The sequence below is a fragment of the Aquarana catesbeiana genome, linkage group LG02, assembly GCF_042186555.1.
Source record: "Aquarana catesbeiana isolate 2022-GZ linkage group LG02, ASM4218655v1, whole genome shotgun sequence".
NCBI classification, from domain to species: Eukaryota; Metazoa; Chordata; class Amphibia; order Anura; family Ranidae; genus Aquarana; species Aquarana catesbeiana.
This window is the reverse complement of record NC_133325.1, coordinates 184,942,109-184,959,843: the sequence shown is the minus strand read 5'-3', so window position 1 is coordinate 184,959,843 and position 17,735 is coordinate 184,942,109. Positions and strand designations below refer to the sequence as shown.

General features: G+C 43.7%; 1 protein-coding gene across 1 annotated transcript in view; it reads left to right on the top strand.

Annotated features, from left to right (window-relative positions):
• KCNH3 (potassium voltage-gated channel subfamily H member 3) overlaps positions 1-17,735 on the top strand; it is a 153,845-nt gene that overhangs the window by 75,784 nt on the left and 60,326 nt on the right. Inside the window, exons 7-9 of the mRNA XM_073614022.1 lie at positions 2,143-2,300; positions 4,066-4,273; positions 8,366-8,635. Coding sequence (XP_073470123.1) covers positions 2,143-2,300; positions 4,066-4,273; positions 8,366-8,635 — 636 coding nt within the window. The remainder of the gene's footprint in view (positions 1-2,142; positions 2,301-4,065; positions 4,274-8,365; positions 8,636-17,735) is intronic.

The following is a 17,735-nucleotide window of genomic DNA, read 5'->3' as shown; positions in this document are numbered from 1 at the left end:
TCTCTTTACGTTTTTTTTTTTTTTTTTTCTGACTGTTAGCAGAAGAAAGGTGTAAGTTCAAAACAGGGCAAAGTGTGGTGAAACAAAACATTTTGCTGAGATAGAAGGTCTGTTAAATAGAATAAAAAGGTCTGTTAAAGTATTGTATGTTATTTCCAATGTTTACAAAAACAGTTACCAGATATCTCTGCCTCCCAAGAGCCAACTTTTCCCCCATTAGGTGCTGCCATCTTGCTTATTGCAGGGCATAGAGAAGATTAGTCCAGGCTGTCAATCACAGCATGTGTATGTCAAAGACACCTATGTCCTTCCTGTGGCTGTCATGTGTCTCTGCATATGTCCCTGCATATGTCAGTGTGAGAACACATGAGTGTTCAATCCTCTTTAAAGGTTAATAGTACTTCAAAATAATTTAACATCCTAACCTATTCCAGTTTTGAAAATAGACAGCTTCTGCATTTTGGACCCTGTGGTCCAGTTTTTTCCTTATAAAGTCTGTAGGGGTTTATAAATAGGATGGGGAGGGCAAGGGAAGGGTGATAAGCCTAGTTTAATTTAAAAAATTTCAGTGCAGTAACATGTAACAGGTCAAAGCTCTCCCAGGACTACTGCAGGTAATGGCATGCCCTGAAACTGTGCAGATTGGGCATTATAGGGATAATTTACCTTTACCACAAAACTGCCTATGCAGATAAGGGGCATCTGCAGGGGTGGCCCAGCCATTAGGGGCACCCCCTATCCACAGCCCCCCCATCTATCCATGCATCTGACCCCTCTCAGGACGCCGGATACATAAATTCCAATGAGGGGGGATGTTTTTTTGAAGCACCTGATTAGAGCCAGAGGCTCTAATAGGCTTAAAAATAGGGTGGGCTCGGGGAACGGAGCATTGTGCTATGAACCAACCCAGGTGTGTTACAATAGCCAATGAATATTCGCCATTGACACACTGATCCTCCTCCTGGCCAATCGGGAAGCGGGTATAAGACCAGTTTTCCGATTGGGCAAAAAGACAAGCATCCGGTTGGCCGCCGAGGAGAGAGGAAACGGAAGCCGCGGAGAGCAGGGGAAGGGGAAGCCGCCGCCGTGATGACCACGGAGAGCAGGGAAAAGGGAAGCTGCTGCCGCTGTGATGCCCGCAGACAGCAGGGGAAGTGGAAGCCGCAGCTGCCGCCATGATGCCCGTGGAGAGCAGGGGAAGGGGAAGCCATCACAATGCCCACAGAGAGCAGGGGAAGGGGAAGCCGCCTGCCAGTGAAGCCTGGGAGAAGTGTTGCCTGCCAATAGAATAATAAAATTACCACCGGCCGCCGCTGGACATCTGTAAATAAAAACAAACTGTCCAGCTTTGACTACAGTTGAATAAAGCCCTTGCTATGGGTGTAGGCCACTTACATACCTTATGAAGCCTGACTGGAAAACTCGCCGGACGTTGCTGAGTACTCCCCGGATGTTGTTAGGTCAGGCCTAGTCATCACAGTGCTCACCTCCACCATTACAGGAGTGAGCTCTCAAATGCTGAACTCAGAGTTAAAAATAAAAAAAAAATTCCTTTGAAAAAAATGAAAAAAAATTTCCTGAACTCAGAGCTACTGCATCAGGGGAGAGAAAGAGTATGTGAGAGGGTTTGAATCAGAAAAAGCACTCACTCCTCTGATCGTGGAGATGAGCAGGGATGACTAGGCCTCACTTAGCAATGTCCTCTGAGTACTTAGCAATGTATGTAAATGGCCTACACTTATAGCAAGGGTATTATTCATCTTTAATCAGAGCTTCCCAGTATGTTTTAATCTACAAACAGTCAGGCAGGCTCTTGCACTACATAGTTGAAGGTAAATCTAAAGAAATTGGAAGAAGGAAATTGTATAGTGTATGGCCAGTCTTACAGGACATAGTGAATACATGTCACAGAATTCAAGGAAGTAAATATGTGGGAATCTTCACAAAGTGAGTTCACAAACTTCAAGATCGTTCAGATCATTAGGTGTAGGCTAGAAATAATTGAATTTCAAGGTGGAAATGAATAGGGGATTTGACATATTTTCCTTAGATACACTTGAATTAGGCTGTAGTTATTGTTTAGTATTTCACATAGTTTGAAATTAATGCTATATTTTTGTATGGTCTTCTATTGATAAACAGATATCATTCTGAATTTCCGCACCACATTTGTCAGCCAGTCTGGGCAAGTGGTATTCTCCTCACGTCTTATCTTTATCCATTACACCAGGACATGGTTCCTGCTGGATCTTCTAGCTGCTCTTCCTGTGGATCTGCTCTATAGCTTCAAAGTCAACATAGTGAGTGACCTTTTCTTCAAAGTATATAACATTTGTGTTTTGTGTGAGACTTTGGGCGTAAGAAAAACACTCCTAAAGGCTTTGCATTCTCTAAAACTGACTGGAGGCTTACTCTGTGGTGGAGCGGCTCTATAATGTTGACTGTAATGCCGCATACACATGAGGGGAGTTTCCGACAGGTAGAGTCTGATGGGAGCTCCTCATCGTATATTCCGACCGTGTGTATGCCCCATCAGACTTTTTCCGTCGAAAATTCAGATGGACTTAGATAGAGAACATGTTCTACATTTTTCCGACGGAACAAATTACTATTGGAAAAAAACGCTCGTCTGTAAGCTGTCTGTATGCTCTGAAGCAAGTACGAGATGGAAGCTATTGGCTACTGGCTATTGAACTTCCATTTTCTAGTCCCGTCATACGTGTTGTACATCACCGCGTTCTGGACGGAATTTGGTGTGGCCGTGTGTATGCAAGACAGCTTGAGTGGAATTCCATCGGAACTCCGTAGGAAAAACCTTAAGCCTCGGTTCACACCAGAGGCGGCACAACTTGCAGGTCGCCTCACCGAGACGACCTGCACACGACTGCCCGGGCGACTTGCAAAACGACTTCTGTATAGAAGTCTATGCAAGTCGCCCCAAGTCGCCCCCGAAGTCGTACAGGAACCTTTTTCTAAGTCGGAGCGACTTGCGTTGCTCCCCTTAGAACGGTTCCACTGTACTGAACGGGACGCTACTTGTCAGGCGACCTAGGTCGCCTGACAAGTCGTCCCAGTGTGAACCGAGGCTCAGAGTTTATTCCGACGGAAAAACCGGTTGTGTGTACAGGTCATAAGACTGCACTGCTGCCAATAACGTTTTAATGCCATTAGACTGTGCATACGGTGACAGTATGATTTTGAAAATGACCAATGCAATGCGGTGCTATTACAGGCCCTGACTTCATTCTTTTTTACATTCTCTAAAAATATTACATTTCTCCCATTTGAATTAACTGGAATATACACCAACAGAAAGGGCACAGTAGATTAGTTGCATGTGTCCCTGAGCCAAGTGGGCACGATTTCTTTATAAATTTTTCCCACTACTGGCTGCAACCTCAAGCTCTGCTAAATCTTTTCTGATTCATGCTAATATTTATGGGTTTGTGTCAGATGCAATGTTCTGCCAGACTTTACATTCTTAGATGTGGGGGTTGCATTTGGTCTCCTTTTCAGGCTAAGAACGTTTTTAGCAAGTAGCAAGTAAAGAACATTTTTGTTGATCTTGAATTCTGTGTCTTTGCCCCTTCCTGTGAGCTGAAAAGAAAGCACATACAATGTTCTCTATCTTGTGTAAACTACTAAGCAGCCCCCAGGTAATGTAGATGAATAAAGGCAGACATGCAAAAAGTCCAGCCTAGGGGCAAACATGGATGTCGTAAAGTAGTATGCACCCCCCCCCCCCCCCCCCGGATAGTGTTATTCACAGGATTACCATGGAAAAATAAAGGGGGAAAAAGAAAACTAAGAAGGCGCCATATGTAAGAACTGATAAGCTGCAATATATTATATGTGGGTTTTGGGATTTGGATGCGCTTTAATGAATATGCCAGATCATTCATTCTTTCTCATTCAGTAGTGACTTTGTGAATTTTATAGAATCCTGGGATGTTTCCAGATCTTTTATACTTACTTTTTCTGTCTCAATTTGCTTGCAACATGTCGTCTGTTCTGTTATAATAATATCAGTTGTACTCTTATCTCTTTCTTTCCACCTAATGAAAGTATTTTGGGGCTCACCTCTTGAAGACTGTTCGTCTACTTAGACTCCTACGCCTTCTCCCGCGATTGGATCGATATTCCCAGTACAGTGCAGTTGTCCTTAGCCTCCTCATGGTTGTCTTTGCTCTTCTAGCACACTGGGTGGCTTGCATCTGGTATTTCATTGGTCAGCAAGAAATTGCAAGCAACCAGTCGGAAGTGCCAGAGATTGGTGAGCTTGCACTGTATATTATATAATGCAGTTTCCATCTGGTTGTGATAGTTGTTTAAAATGTAAACTTACATAAAAAACGTAAACATATTTAAGACGTTTATAGATGTCCAAACTGTATAATATAATGGCTGGTAATAGGGAATGTAGTGGTATCCCCATAAGGGCTGCTAAGTGTTGTGGCCCACCTGTCACCCTGACCAGCCCAGCATTCACCTCTCAGACATTCAGAGACATAGAACAGTCCATGCGCACTTTGTTTTTATGTTTTATTGAGGGGATTGAACTTGGATGGGATAAAGGAAGTATGGGATGCCAATGGAATTGGTAGGACTTGCTTGAGGCAACTATAAACCGTTCAGTATATACACTCCATTTGTCCTCCTGCACATTGCTTCCTCTTTGATCTTCACTCCTTTCTCCTCCTGCACATCACTTCCTCTCTAATCTCCAGGCACAGCTAGCACAAAGTGGTTAGGCCTGACATTGACTCAGCCAGGCCTTAGCAATTGCCCTTTGCAGGCAGGGACCGAGAGCCCCTATAGTGTAGCAAATTCGAAAGTCTCTGGTGCTAGCTGTCCTACATGTGGCTACTGAGCCCAGTAACCCCTCTTCAGGCCCTGCCAGCCCTCCTGGCTGCAGCTGCCCCTCTCCAATGTCCATGACACCACAGTCCACACTGCTGGCTCTGCACCCATCCCAGACTGCATCCTCCCAGTCCTCTCAGGCCTGTGCATGTCACTCACCAGCCCTCCTGGCTGCGACCAGTTGTTCCTCTCCCTGGAGACTTGCCCTGCAGTGCTCTCTCCTGCTGTCCTCTTGCTCCTCCTGTGCCTCCTGTCCAGGAAACCCCTGTTGTTTGTATGAGAGTCCCATCTCCATCCACACCCGAGCCCAGGCCCAAGGTCACCCCCCCAGACTGCGGAGCTCCCTCAAAGGCCCTAGCACTCCAGCTCTTCCACCTGAACAACTCTTTCCCATCTGATCTGACCCTGGGTAATTAAGGAGGCCTTTTCCTACCAATCCAGGTTGGGGATTGGTCAGGGCTCCTCAGAATACCCCAGGCAGCTCCACCTCTCCTCTCCTCCTCTCTGTCTAGAATCTTCTAGAAAGAAGAGGAAGGTCTCAGTTATGCTGCCTGTGAGTCACCAGCTGCTAACCTGAGCCACTCCCAGCCCAGACCAAATCAAAACAAACATGCCTGTCTGCCAGCCAGGCCTGCCTAAATTTGCCTAATCCTAACTAAAAATCCTCACTCTAGAACCTACCTACCTAAAGGGTGCTACAGGAATAAGCTATACAAATCTAATTTCCAAACATCTTGTATATTATATTAAAAACAGTACAAACAAAATAGTAGCTTTTATTTGGAAATAATGAGAGAATTCTTTGCTCTACTCCATATTTCATAAAACAAAGGGAGTTCCCAATTGTAGTAATGTGCATTAGCACAAATCACACAGCAGACTTTTTATATAATGCAACTGAGACCTCCACTATGTGTATTTCTAAAAATCCCAAATTGCAGTCCGCTGCCAATGTCCTCTGTCCCCTATCTTCCTTCTTTTCTATGCCCAAAACATTTGAGCCCTTGAATGCAACACAACTTTAAAAGTGAGTACACTCCTCACATTTTTGTAAATATTTTATTATATCTTTTCATGTGACAACACTGAAGAAGTGACACTTTGCTACAATGTAAAGTAGTGAGTGTACAGCTTGTATAACAGTGTAAATTTGCTGTCCCCTCAAAATAACTCAACACACAGCCATTAATCAAAATTATGGTATACTCTGCGCTTAGGATACTACCGGGTTGCAGCCTCCCCTAATCCGTTTCCAAGGGAACTTACAAAAGATGAAAGTAAAAAAAATGGGGTAAGTGGCACTACCCTAATAGAAACCGAGTGGATTTAAGGGGAATATGGGGGTAGATGACACTACCTATAATGGGGGGGATTTTTCTATCCCTAATTGTGCTAAATATATATATATATATATATATATATATATATATATATATATATATATATATATATATATATATATATATATATATATATGTGTGTCCTCCGATATTAAATACAAATAATGAATTAGGTATAGCAGGTGTGTACCAATCAGATACATAAATTGAGTACCAAACTAAATCAAAACCACCTAGGTAGAGAGTGATCAAAAAAGACTAATCATATTCATAAAAATCAAAATAGAAATAAAAATAAACACACTGGTATGATAAAGCATAACAAAGATAGTCTGGTGTGATAACCATAAAAAACAAAAGTTGTCAGCAGTCCGAAAAAATAATTAAAAAAAAATCAAAAGTGATATTAAATCCCAAAGATATAAATATACATTAGTGAAACTCCAAAATAACCAAAAATTTCACATCTCTCTGTGGGGGTACCACAACTAACACAAGCAATTTACATATTGCTACAGTCCTTAGAAGCTGTGGAGTAATCTCTTGGTGAGGTGCTGACTGGTGTGAACGCCCTGATCTAGTTTAGCGAGCAGCAGAGGCCCGACAGACCATGGACGGGTCACTGGGAGAGCTATCAAGGAAGACCACCCACGGTTACCCATACATGCCTGGCACCCCTGTAGGGGTAATAGGAGCTGGTGAGTGGGGACCCAAAAGGGGGAGCACGCAAGTCACTTGATTTGCTGAGCACAAGAGTCACCTGATCACCTTGAACATTTGGCCACTTTGGAGCTTCATTAATGCTATATTTACACTATTTCTGGGATTTTTTACTACTTTGACTGTTTTGCTACACTTTTTTCTTGGGATTATTGGTTTGAATTTTTGGTTATTTTGGAGTTTCACTAATGTATATTTATAATATCTTCGGGATTTAATATCACTTTTGATTTTTTTTAAATAATTTTTTCAGACGAACTGCTGACAACTTTTGGTTTTTATGGTTATCACACCAGACTATCATTGTTATGCTTTATCATACCAGTGTGTTTATTTTTATTTCTATTTTGATTTTTATGTATATGATTAGTCTTTTTTGATCACTCTATACTTACACAGCCATTAATGTCTAAACCACTGGCAACAAAAGTGAGTACACCCCTAAGTGAAAATGTCCAAATTGGGCCCAATTAGCCATTTCCACCCCCAGTGTCATGTGACTCGTTAGTGTTACAAGGTCTCAGGTGTGAATGGGGAGCAGGACTGTTAAATTTGGTGTTATCGCTCTCACTCTCTCATACTGGTCTCTGGAAGTTCAACATGGCACCTTATGGCAAAGAACTCTGAGGATCTGAAAAAAAGAATTGTTGCTCTACATAAAGATGGCCTAGGCTATAAGAAGATTGCCAAGACCCTGAAACTGAGCTGCAGCACGGTGGCCAAGACCATACAGCGGTTTAACAGGACAGGTTCCACTCAGAACAGGCCTCGCCATGGTCGACCAAAGAACATTAATATCACGTGCTCAGAGTCATATCCAGAGGTTGAAGAGGTGGGGGGTCAGCCTGTCACTGCTCTGACCATACATCGCACACTGCATCAAATTGGTCTACATGGCTGTCGTCCCAGAAGGAAAGATCTAAAGATGATGCCCAATTTTGACATTTTGGACATTTTCACTTAGGTGTGTACTCACTTTTGTTGCCAGGAGTTTAGACATTAATGGCTGTGAGTTGAGTTATTTTGAGGGGACAGCAAATTTACACTGTTATACAAGCTGTACTCTCACCACTCACTACTTTACATTGTAGCAATGTGTAATTTCTTCCGTGTTGTCACATGAAAAGATATAATAAAATATATTACAAAAATGTGAGGGGTGTACTCACTTTTGTGTGTGTGTATGATAATTATATATATATATATATATATATATATATATATATATATATATATATATATATATATATATATATATATATATATATATATATATATATATATATATATATATATATATGTATATGTTACGTTCGACTCAAACATCGGGCCCATCCCTACTCTTACGCTTAAGAAATACAAAGTGTGCTAAATGTGGAGGAGATCATACCAGTTGTAAGATGAGGAATGCCACAATCCCATTAATGCAATGCTTTTCTTTGCAGGTTGGCTTCAAGAGCTGGCTCGGCGTTTGGAAACCCCTTACTACATGGGGAAAAGAAATATCAGCAGGCACTTGTCACTTCCAAACAATGACAGTGAAGACACTTTAAATGAGACTGCTCTTGTGTTACTAGGAGGACCGTCTCCCAGGAGTTCATACATCACATCCTTGTACTTCGCACTCAGCAGTCTAACCAGTGTTGGGTTTGGGAATGTTTCTGCTAATACAGACACTGAGAAGATCTTCTCCATCTGTATCATGTTGATTGGAGGTATGTATTATCACATAGAACAAAATTACATATATGTACACTTAATACACAGCTAGCTGAACAAAAAAGATCTGATTCCTCCATCCTTGCTATATAACATGGATGGACAACTCTCCCTCTGCAGTTATTGCATTCTGACAGTGACAGCCAGAACCAGTGGCTATTACTGTATGTGAAGAGGAGCTTCATCTGGGTGCTGATCAGCTTATAATTATCCATCCAGCTCCTTCAATTTTTTCAATTGAAGGATGTCAGGCAGGCAGGGGCTTGCAAGGTCACTCAGAAAGTGAATTTCACCAGTTCATCAGGAACTGGCCAAATGTGCATAATGTATGGCCAGCTTTATTCATGGGAGCCTGCAGCGCAATTACTGTACCTTTTTAACCCTTTCATGCCTAAGCCTATTTATGACATTTGTTGCTTACAAGTTAAAATCCGTATTTGTTGCAAGAAAATTACTTGGAACCCCCCAACATTATATATATATATATATGCGATTGTTGCAATATTTTAATGAATTAAAAAAAAACTAAACGGTAAAGTTAGCACAAATTTTTTGTATAATGTGAAAGATGTTACGCCAAGTAAATAGATACCTAACATGTCATGCTTTGAATTTGGGCACACTCATGGAATGGCGATAAACTACGGTACCTAAAAATCTCCATAGGCGACGCTTAAAAAAATTAACGGTTACCAGGTTAGAGTTACAGAGAAGGTCTAGTGCTGGAATTATTGCTCTCACTCTGACGATCGCAACGATAATTTACATGTGTGATTTGAACACCGTTTACATATGCGAGCACGACTTACGTGTGCGTTTTCTTTGCTGCACGAGCTCGTGGGGACAAGGGCGCTTTAAAAAAAAATTTTTTTTTTTTTTTTTTTTTTTTACATTTTCTCTCTTGAAAAAAACATTTTTTGATCACTTTTATTTCTGTCAAAAGGAATGTAAATCACAAATCCCTTTTGACAGTAATAGGTGGTGACAGGTACTCTTTATGGAGGGATCGGGGATCTAAAAGACACTAAATCCCTCCTTTTGCACTTCAAAGTATTCAGATCACCAAAAATGGCAATTCTGAATACTGTCATTTTGTTTTTAAATTGCCGCCATTAGCAGCCGAGTAAATCGGAAGTGACGTTGTGACTTCGCTTCCGTGTTTACACATAGGAGACTGGAACAAAGCCATTTCCGGCTCCCTTCCATTCTCACTGTAGCCGGAGGAAGTGCTGGATCGTGGCTCGGGTCTCCCGGTGGGACGGGAGGCCCGGGAGAAGTGTCTTAAGGTGCCGGGAGGGGGGGGACATCCCCTCCCGCTCCTCCGGGATAACAGCCAAGCGGCTTTTAGCCACATGGGTTGTTATCCCTGAAGAGCCGACCGCCCGTTCTAAAAAATCGTACCGGGATGCAGGCATCACCCGGTATAACCCATTAAAGCCAAGGCTGCATATATGCGTACGGTTGGCGCTAAGGGGTTAAAATTGATGCATTCTCTGAAATGACTTGCCGTGAACATGAGAAACATAACTTGTGAAGTTGTAAAGATAGCTGATAAGCTGTTACTTATCTAGTTATTGGAAGTGTAAAATTAAAGTAAGAACTGCAAAGATGGTTACTGTGCTAATCCTACAATTTTGTCACTGTTACTTGTATTGCTGTCCAACATAAATATTTTTGTGGATAGAAAAGTTCCTGATTACCTGTTTTTACAGCAAGAGTCATCTGAAGACTAACCAATCACAGTAAATGAGGGACTGGAGCTTTAAGTAGACCTAGCACATAAGGCCCATCTGTCTTTTTCTGTATTTGACCAAACTTACACCATGAGGAGAAATCGTTTTTATGCTTTGAGATCATCTGTATTCGAGATAAAAAAATAACGTATGTACAGAGCGCTTGAGCAGGTCATTGGAACTCGCGTATCACACAAAACTTTCTGGCAAATGCCAAGTTAGAAAGAAGGCCATTCCAATTCTCTAAAACAAATAGAGGAGTAATGATTGTTGTTGGTAGCCCATCCTCTAATCACTAGTGGTTATACTTACGACTGTACACCTAGTTCAGTTCTTGCTTGGCTCTGGGTGAAGTGGCCGGTGGCCATTGGGGTCTGGAGGAAGGAAGCACAGTTCATCATCGCCATCCCTGCATGATCCTAATGATACCTGATGAAAGTTCTGTGCACAGTGAAACACAAGGGAGATCTGATGAAACTATCCATTGCTGCCCTATGTTTTGTCTGAATTTGGTGTAACAAATGTATCTGTTAGTAAATCTACTCTACACATACAGTACACACCAGTTAAAATCAAGACCTGCTCAGATAGTATCAGATGAAAGTCATCCTACTTGTTTAGTTATCTTTACCTATCTTTTTACTTCAGTGTTTCTTTTGTATTACTTCATACCACTTACTTAATTTCCACTTTCTTAAATTATTTTTAATTAGTAAGCAGAGGAAGGCAGATTCCTGATCTATGCATGTGTGGGATATTTCTATGGAGACAGTGTATGCATCATGTGTGGGTGTATGTATGTGCATATGCTGGCTGGTGAAGGGTCTCCTAGTCAGGGTATTAATAGCTGCAACAGAAGCTTTAAACTAAAAAAGTTATCCATACATATCCCTAGCAGCTTCTTAGCAACACACTGCTCTACCAAGAAAAGTGTCAACTGTGTGCAGCAGCAGAATAATTAAAGCTGAAAACACAAACTGTAAACTGCTGATATTATGTAATCCTGTCTACAGATTTTTAGTACTCAAGAAAAAGATTTACAAACAACTGCATAGTAGGTAAACACATACTAAGCAATCCATTTAAATTTAAAGTGTATACTCAGCTTTTTTTTTTTTTCAGTTTGGATAGAGAAGGAAGGGATTAGAATCCCTGTAGAGTTTTTTACTGCTATTTGGAGCTTCGTAGGAGAAATTTCCAGTTTTTGTTGCCCAGACAACATTTTCACCAGACACAAGCAGAATTTATATTTTTCGAGCAGAGTAGGGAAAGGTTAAAACCCCCATCAGCTTTTAATTGCTATAATAAGAAAAAAAAATACCCCTTGGCTTGATGTGCTATAAGTATTACACTTTCAAGAATTACAATAATTATCAATGCAACTAATATTTTTGGACTGAGATAGACTGGAGCGGGGCCTGGTCCTCTGTGGCCAAGTGCTAATTCAATACAGCCACCTTGTAGGCGGAGTATAAGGTGCTTTTATGTTGGTATTCGGTCCCTACCTGCATTACCCATGCCGTTCTGTCCTACAGCGACTGCTGTTTCCGGGGCTGTGGACATCGGGCTGATGTAGTACATATATGGTGGACGTGCCCTAGACAAATTTGTTTCTGGTCCCGTGTATTTGTCCTATTTATTTTGTTCCACCTCCCCATACCAAAAGAAGCCAAGTTTGCCTTACTGCATTGTCCAATTCCAGGCTTATTCGACTATCAGTGGAAGCTTGCTTCCTATCTATTTTTGTCAGCCAAAAGAACAATTGCCTAAGCCTGGGGAAAACCCTCTGTTACCTTCCAGGAGGTGGGAGACCATATGACCGTGTTGACGCTTAATGAACATATGTCCAGCATCCGCAATGACTCCTATGCTAAGTTCCTTAAAGTTTGGGAACCAAGGCTGTAATATGCTTTTCCGCCTATGACGGAAAGTCCCGATGCTCCCAAGCCTTTAACTTTCCCCCTTCTCGGCCTTTAACCCTCTGGCCCTCCTTTTTTTTTGCTTCCCTTCACCTTTCCCTGGATCCCTTCCTTCTAGGTGCACATTCTCTCTTTCTTTAGTGCCTCCTTTCTGCTTAACTTTCTCCTGATTTCCAATCTGTCTCTCCTTTCAGATCTGTATAGGCTGTATGTGGCACTACTGCATGGGTATTGAAGGGCCCAGGGGACACCCCATTGTTTTAGGGCACCTCCTCAGGACCCCTCGGCCCTGACGACTTTATGAAACAAGGCTATGTTCTGCTGCCATGTTAGCTCTCGTTTTTTCCTTCATATTTACATTGCCTCTTTTTGGCTGTCTTTGTAAGCTAACCCTTGTGATAGCTGTCAATGCTATCCCCTGTGTGGGTGGAACTATAACATGTTAGCTACTTGTTAAACTTGAATAAAAATTATTGAAACAGAAACTAATATTTTTGGAAGGGAACTATTACAAAGAAATATCTCTAATAAAATGTTTTTTTTTTTTTTCATTTCCCACTGATTATAGGACTAATCAATATTCTACCTATTTAAAAGATCTAAATTTTTCTTTTTAGCTGAAAAGTAAAAGCTCAAGAATCTTAACCTACATATGCATACTATACTAAATAAAATAAAAGATAAAAAAGAAACAAGCGGGCGCACCAGCCTAGTGCATTATCTTTGGATAAAAATTTAATGAAAAGATAAAAGAAGCTACTTACAAGACATAAATATAGTGATCGCAGCATAGATCATCGTGTAACAGCAATCAGTAGAACATAACTGTACTCCAGAGGTCACGGAGGAAAACACAGATGCACTGCTAGCCGACGCGTTTTGAGGGGTAAGTCCCCTCTTCCTCAGAGCACAAACAGTGAACAGTGAACCCTGCTTCAGCAGTCTATATATATATATATATATATATATATATATATATATATATATATATATATATATATATATATGCACATATTGTCAAATGCAGTGTCAGCAACTGTGGCACATGTAGGTTCATGTGGCAGAAAAATATATAATATATATATATATATATATATATATATAATGAGGACTGCTGAAGTAGGGTTCACTGCTTGTGCTCTGAGGAAGAGGGGACTTACCCCTCGAAATGCGTCAGCTAGCAGTGCATCTGTGTTTGTTTTCCTCCATGACCTCTGGAGTACTGTTCTGTTCTACTGATTGCTGTTACACGATGATCTATACTGCGATCACTATATTTATGTCTTGTAAGTAGCTTCTTTTATCTTCTCATTAAATTTTTATCCAAAGATAATGCACTAGGCTGGTGCGCCCTCTTGTTTCTTTTTTATCTTTGACTAATAGGATTCCCCATCCTTGAGGGCAGCAAGGCCTTTCGTCATTGCATGATTGTCTGGGTATCCACTTGTGCGCAGGAGCGTTTTTTCTCTGCTAACTAAATAAAATAAGTCAGATCTGTGCACAGCCTGCTGCTTATATATAAATGCAGAACCGGTATCTTCAAGGAGTATAAACATACAAGAATAACAATAGTCGACGTGAAAACAGCCACAAATGTAAATTTCTCTACTATGTCATTTTTCATGCAGGTGATATCCTTAAAAGAGCCCCACAAAGAGTTAAAGATAAGTGATGAGTACTACAGTACCAGGTGCTTAAAGCCCAACTCTGGGAAAAGTAAAAACCTCCCTTGCCCACATTGAAAGGATTAAGTGCTCATTCTGGACAGGAAAAGCAGCCTTATTTTCCTGTTCCTCTGCTCCCCCTGCAGACAGCGCTCCCCTATGCTCCAGTGGTGCACTGTTTATTAGCATCCTCATGTCTAGTGCAGGGCTAGGGGATCTACAGTGTTGATGGCGTCAGAGGAACGTAGACCTCCAGAGTGCAGGTTAGGAGTGGCTGCTGGGACCGGTCTATAAGGAGAGGAGCCTGCTGGAGCAGAATGTCAAGTAAGAAAAACTGCTTTTTCAAGTCCACCATATATAAATGAGCATGTAACCCTTGCAGTATGGGCCCACTGCAAGGGAGCATGTTTATTTTACCTGGAGTGCTTTGCTCCTACTTTTAATAGCTAAATCAGTGTATAAGTATATATTGAACCACAATCAGTATCTTAAGACACTTGTATATCAGATAGTCAGTCGTTGTTGCAGTTTCATGAATACATAACAGTATACAAGGAATGGACTTTGTGCTGCTGTGGCAATCAAACTCTGGAGACCGATGTGGCTATATTACACATTTAACAGTTTAAGATGTGGGTTTTGGAGCCCTGCTATGTGACATCTGGACTGAACTCTTTGGGATATTGCTTTAACTCACCCCTATTACAACTCTGCCACAACCTTTTCATTATCCATTGTAATCTGTAGCCTCGTATCATCTGAAGATAATTTGGCCCCGATGGGCAATTACTTTTTGAGGTCCTGCTTGGATACAGTTTAGTGGCGGCTGGTGCGTGATAATTTAAGGGGGTGGTGGGAGATGGACAGTCTCTTTACCTTTAGGAGGCAGATGTCCTGCCCGGGATGACTCGATCTCCCCTCCTCCTCCCTCCCCTATCCGAGCCAGGGAGTGCTGGATGGCTGAGTCGCTGTGGGTGAGCCATCCCTGGAGTCAGTGGCAGCTGGTGGGTCGGGCTTCCCCTGCTTCTCTTCCGGCCATGTGTCTTCTCTCTCCTCCTCCTTGGCCAATAAGATTGCTTCTCCTTTGGCCAATCGGGAAACGGGTCTCACGACCCACTTCCTGATTGGCTGGGAGGAGAATCAGTGTGACAACAGCAAATATTCATTCGCTTTTGTCACACAACTGGGTGAACTCAGGGCACAGTGCCCTGCGCCCCGAGCCCACCCTTTTTTTAAGCCAATTAGAGCCCCTGGCTCTAATCACGTGCTTAAAAAAATTAAAAATCCCCCATTGGAATCCATGCGTCTGGTGCCCTGCAAGTAGATCAGGGATAAGGGGGGGTGGCGCTCTTGCGCCTCTAATGGACGGGCCGCCACTGATACAGTTTATATTGATGGATTAGCACTTTGAGCACACCACTATCACATCTGCTTAGTATACCCTTAAGGATTGACCTTACACTCCAAGTGTTTAAATCTTTCAGGTCAAATCTACAATATTACATACCTAATAGCATAGTTGCCAACAGTCCTGATTTTCCCGGGACAATCCCGATTTTGGGACCCTTGTCCCGATTTTAAGCTTGTCCCGTTTGTTTTCCCGGGATTTTGGGTTTGTCCCGAGTAGGGATGAGCTTCGAGTTCGAGTCCAACTCATGTTCGACTCGAACATCGGCTGTTCGCCAGTTCGCCGAACAGCGAACAATTTGGGGTGTTCGAGGCAAATTCGAAAGCCGCGGAACACCCTTTAAAAGGCTATGGGAGAAATCAAAAGTGCTAATTTTAAAGGCTTATATGCATGGTATTGTCATAAAAGGTGTTTGGGGACCTGGGTCCTGCCCCAGGGGACATGGATCAATGCAAAAAAAAGTTTTAAAAACGTCCGTTTTTTCGGGAGCAGTGATTTTAATAATGCTTAAAGTAAAACAATATTAGTGTAATATTTCTTTAAATTTCGTACCTGGGGGTGTCTATAGTATGCCTGTAAAGGGGCGCATGTTTCCCGTGTTTAGAACAGTCTGAAAGCAAAATGACATTTCAAAGGAAAAAAAGTCATTTAAAACTACTCGCGGCTATTAATGAAATGTCGTTCCGACAATACACATAAAAGTTCATTGATAAAAACGGCATGGGATTTCCCCACAGGGGAACCCCGAACCAAAATTTAAAAAAAAAATGTCGTGGGGGTCCCCCTAAATTTAATACCAGGCCCTTCAGGTCTGGTATGGGTATTAAGGGGAACCCCACGCCAAAATTTTAAAAAAGGCGTGGGGTCCCCCCCAAAAATCCATACCAGACCCGTTACGTAATGGGTGACCCCGCCCCCCTCTGACATCACAGGGAATGCCACAGGGAAGTCCCCATCAAGTCCCCGTGCGTCAGAGGGGGCGGGGTCACCGGGTGGCCCCGCCCTCCGTTATTCAAGAAGTGTCAGAAGACGAAAAGCGTCACACAGCGGGAGCCCAAAGCACCCTCCCAATGTTGGGGGCATGTGGCCTGGTACAGTTCAGGAGGGGGGCCACTCTCTCGTCCCCCCTCTTTTCCTGTGGCCTGCCAGGTAGCGTGCTCGGATAAGGGTCTGGTATGCATTTTTGGGGGGACCCCACGTAATTTTTTTATTTTTAATTTTGGTGCGGGGTTCCCCTTAAAATCGATACCAGACCTGAAGGGTCTGGTATCGATTTTGAGGGTGACCCCCCACACCATTTTTTTTTTTTTTATTTTGGCGCAGGGTTCCGCCGCCGCCAACCCTCCGCTCTGCCCCGTGTGTGACAGTGTCCGAGGAGCGCCACTGATGGAAGAACTGGGGCTCACTGGCTGGGGACAATGCACTGATGGTCCTGGCCCCCCCTCTTGCGATGAGCAGGGACACAGTCACACTGATGGAAGGACTGGGGCTCCGCTGTGCACTGATGGTCTTGGCTCCCCCTTGCACCCCGTCCCCCCATGTCACCACCATACCAGTCTCCCCCCTCCCCCTGTGTCACCACCATACCTGCACCCCCCGCTCCCCAGTGTCACCACCATACCTGATTCCCCCTTCCCCTGTGTCACCACCATACCTGCACCCCCCTCTCCCCCGTGTCCCCACCATACCTGCACCCCCCTCTCCCCCGTGTCTCCACCATACCTGCACCCCCCTCTCCCCCCATGTCTCCACCATACCTGCAACCCCCTCCCCCATGTCTCCACCATACCTGCACCCCCCTCCCCCCCGTGTCTTCACCATACCTGCAACCCCCTCCCCCCCCCGTGTCACCACCATACCTGCACCCCCCTCCCCCCCGTGTCACCACCATACCTGCACCCCCCTCTCCCCCCGTGTCACCACCATACCTGCAACCACCTCCCCCCGTGTCACCACCATACCTGCACCCCCCTCTCCCCCCGTGTCACCACCATACCTGCAACCCCCTCCCCCGTGTCACCACCATACCTGCAAACCCTCCCCCCGTGTCACCACCATACCTGCACCCCCCTCTCCCCCCGTGTCACCACCATACCTGCACCCCCCTCTCCCCCCGTGTCACCACCATACCTGCACCCCCCTCTCCCCGTGTCACCACCATACCTGCACCCCCTCTCCCCCGTGTCACCACCATACTTGCACCCCCCTCTCCCCCCGTGTCACCACCATACCTGCACCCCCCTCTCCCCCCTGTCACCACCATACCTGCAACCCCCTCCCCCCTTGTCACCACCATACCTGCACCCCCCTCTCCCCGTGTCACCACCATACCTGCACCCCCCTCTCCCCGTGTCACCACCATACCTGCAACC